We start from the raw sequence: 14,840 nt of genomic DNA on the forward strand, positions 1-14,840 counted from the left end.
TCTTCCTGCCAAAATGCATCATCTCTCACTTCGCCACATTGAACATTATCTGCCTCTTATTCGTCCATTCCTCCAACTTGTTTTTGATATTTCCAACTTTAGTGTCATCTGCAAAATTTGAAATTACGCAAAGGCTATGATCAATAATGTGTATGGAAAATCAGGTATTCTAGCACGAGCCCTGGGAACCTGTATGACAAACTTTTCCCCAGCCTAACAAACATCCTTTTAACCATTCCAGTATCTGCAGTTCTTGGTTGTATCCTTGAACTGTTACTTGCCATAATTCTTTACAGATGCAAGGCTGAGGGGAAAGGAAATGAGAAGGGAAGTTTCCCTGAAGTTTTCTATCTTTAAATCAATTTTATGTTTTTAAAGTTGTTTAACTTTAAAAACATAAAATTGAAGTAATTATGCAATTAATTTTGCATAACTTTCAATCTGGGGGAAAAAAACTCTGATATTCATACTCTTACACTGCTCATTATGGTCTTAATGCCCGTCTTTCTCCTCTAAGATTGTGTGCATTGAATGGAAAGATTGACTGAAGCATAAAACCCGCAGGCGAAAAGCATTTTGTTTATAGAAGTATTATGAAGTCCAAAATCTCCAATATCAAGTTTTTTTTTAAACCAGCTTCTTAGACTGTGGAAATACAGTGTCAAATTATTGCTATATTTCAAAAAAAAACTTCCAAGGTCTTCAAAGATAGAGTCTCAATTAAGGGATAAAATAGTGGGTTTCAATTGCTTTGACTCTTCAAAGCTCTGCTCCTCTCCCGGAATGCACACTTGGATCACCGGAAAGTTGTATTTGCTATTTAAGTTGCTCAATCACAAAAAATCAACGAGCAGTTCTAGGGAATCTTCAGAAGCTAATTATGAGGCTTTTTAAAAGCGAAAACCGAAATGCAATTTAATTAGAAAAAGTATTTGGTTCCATTGGTCTGCAGGTGCCTTTAAGCTAGTATAACCTGTATGATGGAATTGTTAAAGTAATGTTGTAGACACCTTCAAGCTATACTAATGTAATTTATGTACAAATTATATTGGATATACTTTACTTTGCCAGTAAAATTCATTCTCTTATTTTCACTTTTTGTCCTAGTTGTTGGATGAACTTCCCATGATCTACAGCTGCTGTATATTTGTCTACTGCTTGTAAGTACTTGAAAGTAGTTTTGGATTCTCATCAGAGTTTATAATTCATGACTTACTTTGCATAATTCAATTTCTAAAACATCCAAACTTGCAGAATGAAATCTAGTTAAACCATAATCCCATTCTATCACTTAATCTTCTCTGTGCCCTTTTTTGTTCTATTAACTGCTTCTGTTCCCATTAAAAATATGTTTCTGCATCAAAGTCAGAAAGGAATGCTCAGAATCTTCTGTTGCACAACTTTTTAGCTTAGGCTTTTTCTTTTTCATTTTTGCTGTATGTTTGATAATGCTGTGAAATACTAAAAATATATGTGTATGCCTGTCAGCAAATCTGTCCCCACAGGTTATATTTTGGCTACAATTAACCTATCAGTGGAGGAAGGAATTCTGTAGCATTTATACTTCACAACCCTAACCCCACCAATTGACCAATTGGTTGTTATACTACGGTAGAAGTTTTTTAAAACTTAAAAACAGAAGTTACTGAAGAAACTCAGCAGCTTTGATAGTATCCATGGAAAGAAAGCAGAATTAATATTTCAAGTCCAGTGATTTGATTTTATTATTGTCACATATATTGAGATACAATGAAAATAATTTTTTACGTGCTATCGAGGTAAATCATAGCATACATAAGTACGTTGGGGTATCAGAACAGAATATAGAACACTCAGACACCCCACAGATCTTGAAGCAAGAATTCATGGCATTGGACGAGATGGACCAAAGGCTCTGTTTCCATGCTGTGCAACCCTATGTCTCTGTATAATTCTTACTCTAGAGTGTTACAGCTGCAGAGAAGGTGCAGAGAAAGATTAATGTGAACATAGGAGGGCAGCACAGTGGTTCAATGGTTAGCACTGCTGGCTCTCAGCATCCAGGGACCCTCATTCAATTCCACCCTCGGGTGACTGTCTTTGTGGAGTTTGCACGTTATCCATGTGTTTGTGTGAGTTTCCTCCAGGTGCTCCATTTTCCTCCCACAGTCCAAAGATGTGTAGGTTAGTGGATTAGCCATTAAATTGCCTATAGTATCTAAGGATGTGTAGGTTAGGTGGATTAGCATGGGAAGTGCAGGGTTACAGGGATAGGGTGTGGGGGTGGGACTCAGTGGGATGCTCCTCTCCAGAGGGTCATTATGGACTTGATGGACCAAATAACTTGCTTCCACATTATAGGGTTATATGATTTTAGGTCCATTACAAAGTCTGAGAACAGCGGGGAAAAAGCTGTTCATGAATCTGTTGGTATGTGTTTTCAAACTTCTGTATCTTCTGTCCAACAGAAGAGGGTGGAAGAGATTGTACACAGGGTGGGAGTGGTCTTTGCTTATGTTGGCTGCTTTCCAGAGGTAGCAGGAAGTATAGATGGAGTCACTGGATGGAAGGCTGTTTTGTGTGCTGGGCTGGGCTGTATTCACAATTCTCTGTAATTTCCTGTGGTCTTGGGCTGAGCATTTACAATATCAAACTGTGATATATCCAGATAGGGTGCCTTCTATGGTGCATTCATAAAAACTGGTAAGAGTCCTTATGCACATGCCGAATTTTCTTGCTTTCTGAGGAAATAGAGGTGTAGGTGTATTTTCATGACTTTAGCGTGACATGGATAGACCAGGATAGATTGTTGGTGATATTACTCCTTGGAACTTGAAGCTGTCAACCAACTCCCCCTCAGCACCATTGAAGATAGCGGTGTATTCTCCACACTGCTTCCTGAAGTTGATGACCAACTCCTTCGTTTTACTGACATTGAAAAGAGATTGTCTTTACACGATGCCACGGAGTTCTCTATTTCTTTCCTGTACTTTGTCTTGTTGTTAGGAGAAAGTGAGGACTGCAGATGCTGGAGATCAGAGTCAAAAAGAGTGGTGCTGAAAAAGCACAGCTAGTTAGGCAGCATCCAAGGAGCAGAAGAATCGACGTTTCAAGTATAAGCTCTTTATCAGGAATGTCTTACAGTTTTAAGATTCAACCGACTACGGTAATATCATCAGCAAAACTGTTGATGGAATTAGAGCAGAATTTGGTCATATAGTCATGAATGTATTAGGAGTATAGTAAGGAGCTGAATATGCAGCTTTGTGGAGCACTGGTGTTGAGGATTATCGTGGAGGTGGTGTTTTTGCCTAACCCTACTGATTGTGGTCCGTGGGTTAGGAGGTCAAGTCTCCAGTTGTAGAGGGGGTTGCAGAGTCGTAGGTCTTGGAGTTTGGAGATGTTTGGTTGGAACTATGGTGTTGAAGATAGAGCTGAAGTCAGTAGTTAGGAGTCTGACCATAGGTATCCTTGTTATCTAGAAATTTCCAGGGATCAGTGTAGAGTCAGGGAGACAGTGTCAGCTGTGGACCCTTTGCCACAGTAGACAAATTTATAAATGATCAAAGTAATCTGCGAGGCTGGCATTGATGTATGCCATGACGAACCTCTTGAAACACTTCATAATGATTGATGTCAGACCTCATCGGGGATGGATGCATTGTTGCCAGTGATTCGACTTGACTTCACTTTGTAGCTTGTTCTTCAGTGATCCTTCTTGGCAGCTTCAATGTCTATGTCTCATTGTTAGATTGCTCCAGTAATGCTATTGACTGAGATCAATTCTAGTTAAACAAAAGATGCTGTAACTCTTAACCAGCTGAGAAACAAATCCAGACTCAAGAATGCATTTTGTTCTTAAGTCACATTGTTGTAGTTGTTTTGAATACAAACTAAATAGTTGTAGAAGAGGAGCACTGCAGCACTATGTACTGTGGTAGCATCTAAGTACCTTGTGACAGGCAGTCCTTGTTCACATTAAAATGTTTACAACTTTTATCAATGCTTTATAATGAGTAAATATGTTAAATATTGACATATAAGTAGCTGTGCTGATTTAGAGACAAAACAATCTGTGGCAAGAAATGTACACTATTTGCAATTCTTTATATCTGATGAGTCAGTTTTACTTGATATTAACTATTTGGTAACAAGCAGGAGTACTGTACTAATAAACTGTTTAGCCTATTGAGGCTTCCTGATTCGTTTGCCTGTTTGAACTGATTATCTCGTTGTTCTTATTTGGCTGTTCGTTCATGAGCTGGTTATGGGATCCACTTTACTGTGTGAATCTGATAGAAAGTCTTAAGAGTGTCTTAAGAATCATAATGAGAATTGCGTTTTGAGTATTGGGAGATTTAATGGAGATTTTTTACAAGTCTGAAAGTTTTTGATGAAGTTGACAGGGTGAATATATTTCCATTAGCAGGAGATTTAATAACCAAACGATGCAGATGTAACTGGTGATAAAGGGGTATGAGAATGTTTTCAATGTAGTGAATGGGAGACTGTCAGTCCCAGGAAGCAGGTTCAGTAACAGCTTTCAAAATAGTGTGGGATTAATATTTGAAGTGGAATAGAAACTACAAAGCTTTGGGAAAAGAGCTGGGAATGTATTGATAATTGGATAACTATTTGAAAGAGCCAAAATAGACCTGATGAAAAGCAAAATACTGCAGATGCTGGAAATCTGAAATGAACACTGCAAAAGCTGGAGAAAATCAGCAGGTTTGGCAGCATCTGAGGAGAGAGAAAGAGGTAATGTTTTGAGTCTGGCATGACTCTTGCAAAAATTGCTATTTATTCTTTCTGTTTTTTTGTATTGCAACAGTAAGTGGAAGTTAACATAACATAGTCATAGTCATAGATGTACAGCATGGAAATAGACCCTTTGGTCCAACTCATCCATGCTGACCAGATATCCTAAATGTTCCCATTTTCTAGCGGTTGGCTCATATCCCTCTAAATCTTTCCTCATCATATACATGTCCAGATGCCTTTTAAATGCTGTACTTGCACCAGTCTCCAATATTTCCTCTGGCAGCTCATTCCATCCTCTCACCACCTTCTGCATGAAGAAGTTGACCGTTAGATTAGATTACTTCGGCCCAACAAGTCCACACCAACCCGCCGAAGCGCAACCCACCCACGCCCCTGCATTTGCCTTACCAAATGCAGTGCCTCTCCTCAGCCCATCTGATCAAGGTCCCATTGTATTCTGAGGTAACCTTCTTTGCTGTCCACTACACCACCAACTTTGGTGTCATCTAACAATCTGACTAACTATACCTCCCATATTCACATCCAAATCATTTATATAAATGATGGAAAAGCAGTGGACCCAGCACCAATCTTTGTAGCACACAGGTCTCCAGTCCAAAAGGCAACCCTCCATCACCTCCCTATCTCCTATCTTTGAGCCAGTTATGTATCCAAATGGCTAGTTTTCCCTATATTCTTGTGACCTAACCTTGTTAACCTGTCTACCATGCAGAACCTTACTGAATGTCTTACTAAAGTCCACACAGACCATGTCCAATGCACTGCCTTCATCAATCCTCTTAGGCACGTCTTCAAAAAAACTCAATCAAGTCAGTGAGGCATGATTTCCCAGGCACAGTGCCTGTTGACTATCCCTAATTAGTCCTTGTCTTTCCAAATACATATAAATCCTGTCTTTCAGAATTCCCTCCAACAGCTTGCCTACCACCAATGTTAGGCTCACTGGTCTATAGTTCCCTGGCTTTTCCCCATCAGCTTTCTTAAACAATGGCACATTAGCCAACCTCCAGTTCCCAGCACCTCACCTGTGGTTACCGATGATGCAAATATCTCAGCAAGGGGCTTAGCAATCACTTCACTCGCTTCTCACAAAATTCTAGGATACAGCTGATCAGGTCCTGAGGACTTATTCACCATTTATGCATTTTAAGATGTCCAGCACCACCACCTCTGTAATATGAGCACTTTTCAAAATATCGCTATTTATTTGCCCAAGCTATCTAGCTTCCATATCCTTCACCATAGTGAACACTGATGCAAAATACTCATTTAATATCTCACCCATCTCCTGCAGTTCTGCACATAGGCAGTCTTGCTGGTCTTCAAGGGTCCCTATTCCCTCCCTAGTTACACTTTTGTTGCCAAAGCTTTCTCATGTCCACTGTTTGCCCTCCTGATCTCCCTCTGCAGTAAACTTCCACTGCCCTTACTCTTTTCGGGATTCACTTGATCCCTGTTGTCTATACCTGGTATACACTCCCTTCTTTTTCTTGACCAGAACCTCAACTTCTCTCGTCATCCAGTATTTCCTACACCTACCAGCCTTATCCTTCACCCTAACAGAAACATACTGTCTCTGGGCTCTCATTATCTCATAAGAATTGAACTTTTGAACAGCAGCTTGTTATAAAAAGGCAATAAACACATTTTCTGGCTGGGAACTGGCTCGGAAAGGCTTGATGCCTGGAGTTAAAGCTGTCACAGACCAGAATTGAATTGACCATTCTTATTATCCTCTCTTGTATTAAATAGAATTGTAAAAAAAAAAATTCCTCTTTTGAAAGTAGGCAGTGGTGTGTTTTCCCCCAAATTTGGTTTGTGAAATCAAAGTTAAAATGATCTGCAGCAAATTGTTTAAGGTTATAACAAAATAGAGTTTGTTGTTGCATTCAAAACCCGGAGGGATTGGCTCGTGACACATTTACACATGGGCATCGTAAGGAGAAACAAAAGATAAAGGAAACAAGTTAGAAGTTGATTTAAATCCAATATGTTACAGAGTTCAATTGAGATTCTTCAATTGGCAGTACACAGAGGTATCTGTTCTCGAAGTCCAGCTGGAGTCCAGCTTCTGGTGAAGGTGCAATAATTATTAGCAACATATACACAGGTATTCAGACGTTCCTCACATGTGATTGTGGAATTTCAGAAATCATTGCTGGCACAGGACTCTGAGACCTGCATAGTCAATAATAAAGTTAGAGGGGATCTTTCTGCTTTCTTTCCAGAAATCAGATTCTTGAGAGATTGAGACTGGTAACAGGTGTTCAGCAAGGCCTGAAGCTGCTTACTCTTCTGAATTTACAAGCAGATGATGAACAGAAATTCAGAGTTGTATAATTAAAGGTGATCCAAACAAGTCAATTTCAGTAATGTCACTGGGGCTTAGTGTTGAGACACTCAGCTAATGAGGTGAATATGATGTGCCCTCATCAAAATCCATTGTGTATTATAGCAGATAGTTGTGGAATCATTGGCTTCAAGTCAAGTCATCATGGGTTCCTGTGTTCAGAACTGGCTGAGGTAGACATTTTGTCAACTAGTCTTTGGTGTTGGCCTGGAAGGGATGTTTGTACAAAGAGTGCCTGGCCTGATAATTGCTGGGAATTTCTGGAAGCAGTCAATTTGTAAATTTTGTGTTTGAAAAGAGCTTATTTTAAAATAAAGACAGGATAACAATATAATTCTTTAAAGAAAAAAAAACTAGATTGTCTGCTTCCTGCCTTATCGGAGTGAAATATTATTAGTCCATATTTTAGCAAAATGGTTAATTCTTATGTGATAAAAGTTTTACAGTATACTGCAATATTGCAAATTTGGAATTTTAAAATAGAAGCAGATGTGTGATTTCAGTTCTATGGAGGTAACTGTTTTAAGGCTAGAAGCTAATTGGAACAGAGAATTAAATACATAATTTTCAAGAAGGCATGTCATTCAATCAGTTGCCTAGCAGGATACCTGTGTTGCTAATGTATGAAATGTTTATACAGCTGAGTTTATGGGGCCACGAGTTTTGCTTTTGATTTAGGTTCAGGTTCAAAAGCAAGAACAAATTCCACTTCGGAAGGGTTTTAGTTAGCAAAATCTCCAAGCTATGAGAGTTTGTTAGAAATTGTCAGACTGAAAAGATTTGGACTGGCAGTTCCTGAAGGAAAACTGGACAGAGTTAGTTAAGTAAGGCATTAAAGAGTTGAGATAAGAGTGATATTTCTCTAGGATTTAAAATCTGCAATAGGTATTGCTGAGAATCGCTAAAAGTTAATGTTGCTTTTTGTGAAGATCTTTCTAAGCTGTCATATATAGGTGTGTTTCTTTTGTGTGATTAACTTGCATTCTTTTGTTAGAGAACATTTGCAGTCTCGTTTATTATCAAGTGAATAACCACCATGGTAACCAACTGCAAAAGTTAACCTTATGATCTATCAAACCGGTTTTGCTCTGGAATCTGATTTCTCCAGCATTAACAGCAGCTGGGATCATAACATTTAGTTTATTCTTGATTTCAATTTCCTCTGTGACCTTACCCTACCTCATCTAATCTGAAATTTCCTCCAATCTTATAATCTCCCAGAACACTCTGATCTATTTCTGGTCTGTTAAGGATTCCCCATTTCAAACACTTGACCATTAGCAGTCATATCTCAAACTGAGTCCTAAGTTCTGGCATTCCCTCTACAAAATGTCCCATCCTTCTACTTCACTTTCCTCAATTGAGGTCATCCTTAAATCATACCTTTTTAACTCTACCTTTGGTCATCAATCCTTGTATCCCTTTAAGTAGCTTGGTGTCAGATTTTGTTTTTAAGTGCTTTTGTGAAGCATATTGGGATGCTTTATTCTTTTAAAATTGCAATATAAATGAAGGTCATTGTTGTAGATCTGAGAATTCTTAGAAGTCCAAACTCTGGTGTGTTTAGCAATAATGCAAAGTCTATTTTGAATGTGTGTTTACAGTGAAAATGTTAGTAAGGGAGTCTCTATATATTAACGTAACTGAGAATTGACTACATATCTGGTAGCAGCCAATGTGAGGTGTTCTTGATTTAGAATACTGCAGTTACTAAACAGACAGTGATCTATGACGCCATATTTGATAAGTAATTGACCATGGAAACCAAATACAATAAGCTGCTACATGCTCATTGATCCATGAATAGTAAATAATAATTTTAAAATGCCCATTACTTTCCAGCATTCTGCTGCATTTTAGTTAATTGCTTAATTGTGGTGAGGCCTATAACTTAGGAGCAGAAGTAAGCCATTCAACCCATTGAATCTGGTCTGGCATTAGATGTAGAAAACAATGAGGGGCTTGGATAGAGCGGACAGGAAAGACTTGCTTCCCCGAGCAGCGAGGTCAGTTATAAAAAGAAGGATTAAAGGAAACTGGTTGAAGCACGAGAGGGGATTTAAGAGAAATCCTATTCACCCACTGGGTGATGGGTGTCTAGAATTCAGTGCCCAATAAGAGCATTGACGTACAGAAGGATCTGAGCGTACGGGTCAACAGATCTCTGAAAGTGGCAACACAGGTGGATAAGGTAGTCAAGAAGGTAAATAGCACACTTGCCTTCATTGACCGGGCCATCGAATATAAAAGTTGGCAAGCTGTATAAAACTTTAGTTAGGCCACATTTGGAATATTGCGCGCAGTTTGGGTAGCCACACTACTGGAAGGATGTGGATGCTTTAGAGAGGGTGCAGAGAGGGTTTACTTGATTGTTGCCTGGTTAGATAAACTCTGATTGAATGGAAAGATGAAGGCTGAGGGGCAACCTGTTAGAGGTCTACAAAAGTGTGAGAGGCATAAATAGGGCCTATAATCAGAGGCTTTTTTCAGGGTGGAAAGGTCAATTAAAAGAGAGCACATGTTTGATGGAATGGGGGAAAGTTTAGGGGAGAAGTATGGGGAAAATGTTTTGCAGAGGGTGGTAGATGCCCAGAGAGCACTGCCCGTGGAGGTGGTGGAGCAGGCACGTTAACAGCATTATGGCGCATCTTGATAGAAACAAGAATGGGAGCTCAACAGAGGGATAAAATCTACGCATGGGCAATAAGTAGCGGATTGAAATAAGGATTAGGAACCGGCACAGGCTTGGGGGGCCTGTTCCTATGCTGTAACGTACTGTATTTGGCAGTTTAGGTCGAAATCCTGAACTCATTTAAAAGGAACCTGGATCTACAACTGAAGTCTTGTAACCTACAACTTTACAGACCTGGTGCTGGTAAAATGAAGCTAGAATGAACAACTAGTTTATTTAGCTGGAGAAAACACAAAGGGCAGAATAGACGCTTTCTGTACTGAAACATTTCTATCATTCTGTGCTATTTAGCACCATGCTGTGTGAGCTATATCAGCTAGATTATCATCCTGGTCAGTTGTGAGGAGTCCAAAAGCAATCCTTATTGTGCCTAGCACACATGTGGAGCAGACTTCAGAGGTTACCTGGCCCACTACCTATTCCTGTTTGGTTCCACATGGTGAACTGCTGGGGTAGAAACAAGTAACTTCTTTTCCTTTTTTTGGGAGTAGTACGAGAGTAAAAATGAAATACTGCGGATGCTGGAAATGTGAAATAAACAGAATGCTGGAAAAACTCAGCAGGTCTGGCAGCATCTGTGGAGAAAGAAACAGTTAACATTTCAAGTTCAAAATGACATCTTAGAACGCTCTCATGAAGTCTACTGAAGAAGATTCATACTGGATTTGAAATGTTAACCCCAATTATAGCATTTGATTTTCCAAATTTGGCTTAGATCAGCTAACTCAATACAGCTGAGAATTCAAACTCCATAGTCTGTGTAACTCTACCCAATTCAGAAATCTTCTGATTGAACACAAAGTATTTTAATGCTGCATTTCTAGACCTAGCATACGATATCAGAAGTATTTTATGCCACTGGGAAGAATTGTGAAATTCATTTGCTTGGTCTTTTCATTCTGTTTTCTTTTTTTGTAAATAAACCATTGAATAGGAATCTAGATTCAACCTATTTCAATAATGTAGCCAAAGATGTAGGAGCATGTCTGGAGACAAAAAACCTACAGATGCTGGAATCGAAAATAGACACGCTGGAAGAACACAGCAGGCCAGGCAGCAATAGGAGGTGGCGAAGTCGGAGTTTCGGGTGTAACCCTTCTTCAGGAAGTCATGATTTAGAGATGCTGGCGTTGGGCTGGGGAGTACAAAGTTAAAAATCTCACAACACCAGGTTATAGTCCAATGGGTTTATTTGGAAGCTCTAGCTTTTGGAGCACTGCTCCTTCATCAGGTGGTTGATGAAGGAGCAGGGCTCCGAAAGTTAGTGTTTCCAAATAAACCTGTTGGACTATAACCTGGTGTTGTGTGATTTGTAACTTTCTTCAGGAAGGGTTGCCTGGAGACAGCCTTGCAATCTGACCCATAGCATAAATGTGGGTTAATGAATGCCCTATCGGGTTACAGACCATCAGTAAAGTAAATGCAGGTAGTTGCTCTCTGGGTCTCTGTTTTAAGAAGAGCTCAGGCAAACTAATTAAACTTTGTTAAAAATCACACAACACCAGGTTATAGTCTGATGAAGGAGCGGGGCACCGAAAGCTAGTGTGTTTCCAATTAAACCTGTTGGACTATAACCTGGTGTTGTGTGATTTTTAACTTTGTACACCCCAGTCCAACACTGGCATCTCCAAATCAGGCTAACTACAAATCCTGAAAAAAATCAGAGAGCACTTGTATCCCAGAATAAAAATAAATCTAATCCAACAACATAAAGCCTTTTAGCCATTTGGGCCCATGTAATTCAAGACATTAAAATGAAGAACTTTCTCCCTCTGAGGGAATGAATTTATGGAATTGTTGCAGAAATCTGTAGAGGCTAAGTCGTTCAGAATATTCCAGACTGAGATGGACAGATTTTTAAATCAGTGAGGTACTTGAGTGTTGTGGGGATAAGGCAGGAAAGTGGAGTTAAGGATTGTCAAATCATTCATGATCTCATTGAAAGGCAGAACAGACATGATGCACTGACCAATTTAATTCTGCTCCTACATTTATGGTCTTAAAATGAAATTGGATTTCTAGTTATTTTCTAACCAACAAATTCAGAAATTTTATTGCACACCTCTGAAGCAGGTGGGACTTGCACCTGGGCATTCTGGTCCAGAGACAGAGGACACTACCACCATGCCACAAGGCTGTTCAAGAATTGTTTGAATCTTGGAGAGCTTCTCTCCACAGAAATCTTTACTAAAAGACCAAATTTCCAGATTAAATATTGAAAAGAAATGTATTTCTGTTTCACTGCTTTTAGATAGTTAATTTTTAAAAAATCAGACTATTCTTAGTTGTTGCTTCTTTATTCAGTAATTTAATAAAACTTGCAAATGCTGACCTCCTTTCAAGGTAAAAGTGCTCGCCATTTCAGTTTGAAAATGTTTCTGACCTTTTGCTATTTATACAATGTTATTTGCTATAATTAAAAGTTTTCTTTTGCTGGAACATCTGAAAATGATGAGATGTAAGGCATGTTTTCATTTAAGTTCAATAATTTGCAGTCGTCGTAATGTGGCCCAATGTGAACCATAGAGAGTCGGTAGGAATCCTTGTGTAACATTATGCTCGATGTCAAACTGACACATAATGAAGTTGCATTTTCTACAGTGGTATCAGAGCACTTAGGCTACCTCAGTTTACTCAGAAGGTTGAGCATCAGATGATCAGACAAAGAAGGCCAACTTTTTTAAGAATGTGCATGCACTATATTCCTTTTTGCAAGGTTTATAGCTCAGGTTGAGGTTTAGGGTGTAGGTTTGCTCGCTGAGCTGTAGGTTTGATATCCAGACGTTTCATTACCTGGCTAGGTAACATCATCAGTGGCGACCTCCAAGTGAAGTGAAGCTGTTGTCTCCTGCTTTCTATTTATATCTTTCTCCTGGATGAGGTTCCTGGGGTTTGTGGTGATGTCATTTCCTGTTCGTTTTCTGAGGGGTTGATAGATGGTATCTAGATCTATGTGTTTGTTTATGGTGTTGTGGTTGGGTGCCAGGCCTCTAGGAATTCTCTGGCATGTCTTCTCTGAACAAAGACATGCCAGAGAATTCCTAGAGGCCTGGCACTCCAACCACAACGCCATAAACAAACACATAGATCTGGACACCATATATCAACCCCTCAGAAAACGAACAGGAAATGACATCACCACAAACCCCAGAAACCCCATCCAGGAGAAAGATATAAATAGAAAGCAGGAGACAACAGCTTCGCTTCACTTGGAGGTCGCCACTGATGATGTTACCTAGCCAGGTAATGAAACGTCTGGATATCAAACCCACAGCTTAGCGAGCAAACCTACACCCTATGCACTATATTCCTTTGTGCAAAGCTATGGGTTGAAAGAGAAAAAGATCAAGCTGTATTCTGTTTCCTGTTACCTGGATCCAGTGTAGCTTTAGATAAGGAAAAAATCCAGCTCAATAAATGTTCCCCACCATGTAACCTCACAGCACTTTTATTTAAATACATACAATAAGACTTGCTTGGGTCAGATATCTAGCAGCTGCTCCCTCATGGTTAAGAACTTGTTAGTTGCATTTCACTGGCCAGAGTCTTGAAGAGAGAAGTAGTGAAAGCCAAAAGGTTTTGAGTAATTTTTGGTCCTAGACACATACAGAGAAGATGGTAAATTGAAGTTGATCTTGAATAGTATATCTTTGAAAATTGGAGTCCGTGATTTCCCAAATGTGTGTATAACACTTTTATCAAAAATAGGTTTGTGTCCTTTTAGGTCTCTTGAGTCTAATATTCTGTTATTTCGTTCAGGTACGAATGCTTCAAACACAAGAACACGCGCAACTACCTTCTAGCTTTTATACTGGTACTATTCAGTGGGCTAGTGACCATAGTAAGTTTATATTCCTACTTCTTTTAAAATTACTAACCGTGCAGGATATTCACTTTCATATTGCATGATAACTGTTTCAAAATAAAGATGAGTTTTTGTTTGGGACCATTGTCTTTGTATCATTGGTGACATTGCATCAATGAAATACTTTTGCCCAATCTTTAATTCCAACATAATATTTATAGTGGGATATTGAATCATGCTAGGTAACATCATGAGCAAATGTGTTGACACTGAGAGAAGCCAGCAGCTGTACTGTACTTGCTTTCTTTTTTTAAAAAGTTAATGAAAGGGTGACTTCGATCATTGAAACAAAGACAGACTTGCATGTCTTTAGTGTCTTTCACAACCTCGGGACATCCTGAAGTGCTTCATAGCCAATAAGGATTTTAAATGTATTCACTATAATATAGGAAATGTGGCAGATATTTGCACAGTGCAAGTTCCTACAAATTTCAGTCGGATAAGTGACTAGCAAAGCTATTTTACTGGTTTTAGCCAGGACATTGAGAAAACTCCCCTGCCTTCATAAGTAGTGCTGAAGGATCTCTTACATTTGCCTGAGAAGGCTAATGGGCCTTGGTTTAATATCCCATCGAAAAAATGGCACCTGCAACGGTGTAGCATTGCGAAGTGTCAACCTACATTTTGCGTTGAAGTCTCTGGAATAGGCCTTTTAGATAACAAGTTTCTGACTCCCCAGCCAAAAGTACTACCCATGGATCTACCTGATCTTTAGGGATTATTCTTGGAGTGTGGCTCTTCATTGTGAGTTTTCCTTCCAAATATATTGCAGGAGTCCACCTTTTACTGCTGTTTGAGCATTTCAAGATAGTGGCAACCCAAGCAATTTCCTACTGAATGTACCTTCTGTCCAGAGTGGTGATTGGAAGCTTGGTGATATGAGGGGGATTGCCCCTATATTCACGGTTATGCAGGGACTTCAAGGTCTTGCCCTAATGCCATGATTAGCAACTTGATTCACGTTTTGTAACCAGTATAATGTGTGTGAAAGTCAAAATTAAAGTAGCAAAGTATTGCACTTGTATATATTGAAACTACTGGAATTCTGTGTGGGGCTTGGAGAAAGCCTTGCATTTTTCAACTTAATCTGCCTTAATAACTACTCTTTTTGACTTGGGTGTTGATACTTGGGTGTTCCTTGACCGAAGAGCAATTGGGAATATTTAGTGATC

General features: G+C 39.2%; 1 protein-coding gene across 1 annotated transcript in view; it reads left to right on the forward strand.

Moving 5' to 3' along the window:
- acer3 (alkaline ceramidase 3) overlaps positions 1-14,840 on the forward strand; it is a 202,090-nt gene that overhangs the window by 90,058 nt on the left and 97,192 nt on the right. Inside the window, exons 4-5 of the mRNA XM_072576842.1 lie at positions 1,108-1,160; positions 13,563-13,644. Coding sequence (XP_072432943.1) covers positions 1,108-1,160; positions 13,563-13,644 — 135 coding nt within the window. The remainder of the gene's footprint in view (positions 1-1,107; positions 1,161-13,562; positions 13,645-14,840) is intronic.

Source organism: Chiloscyllium punctatum, chromosome 9 (assembly GCF_047496795.1).
Source record: "Chiloscyllium punctatum isolate Juve2018m chromosome 9, sChiPun1.3, whole genome shotgun sequence".
Classification (NCBI taxonomy): domain Eukaryota; kingdom Metazoa; phylum Chordata; class Chondrichthyes; order Orectolobiformes; family Hemiscylliidae; genus Chiloscyllium; species Chiloscyllium punctatum.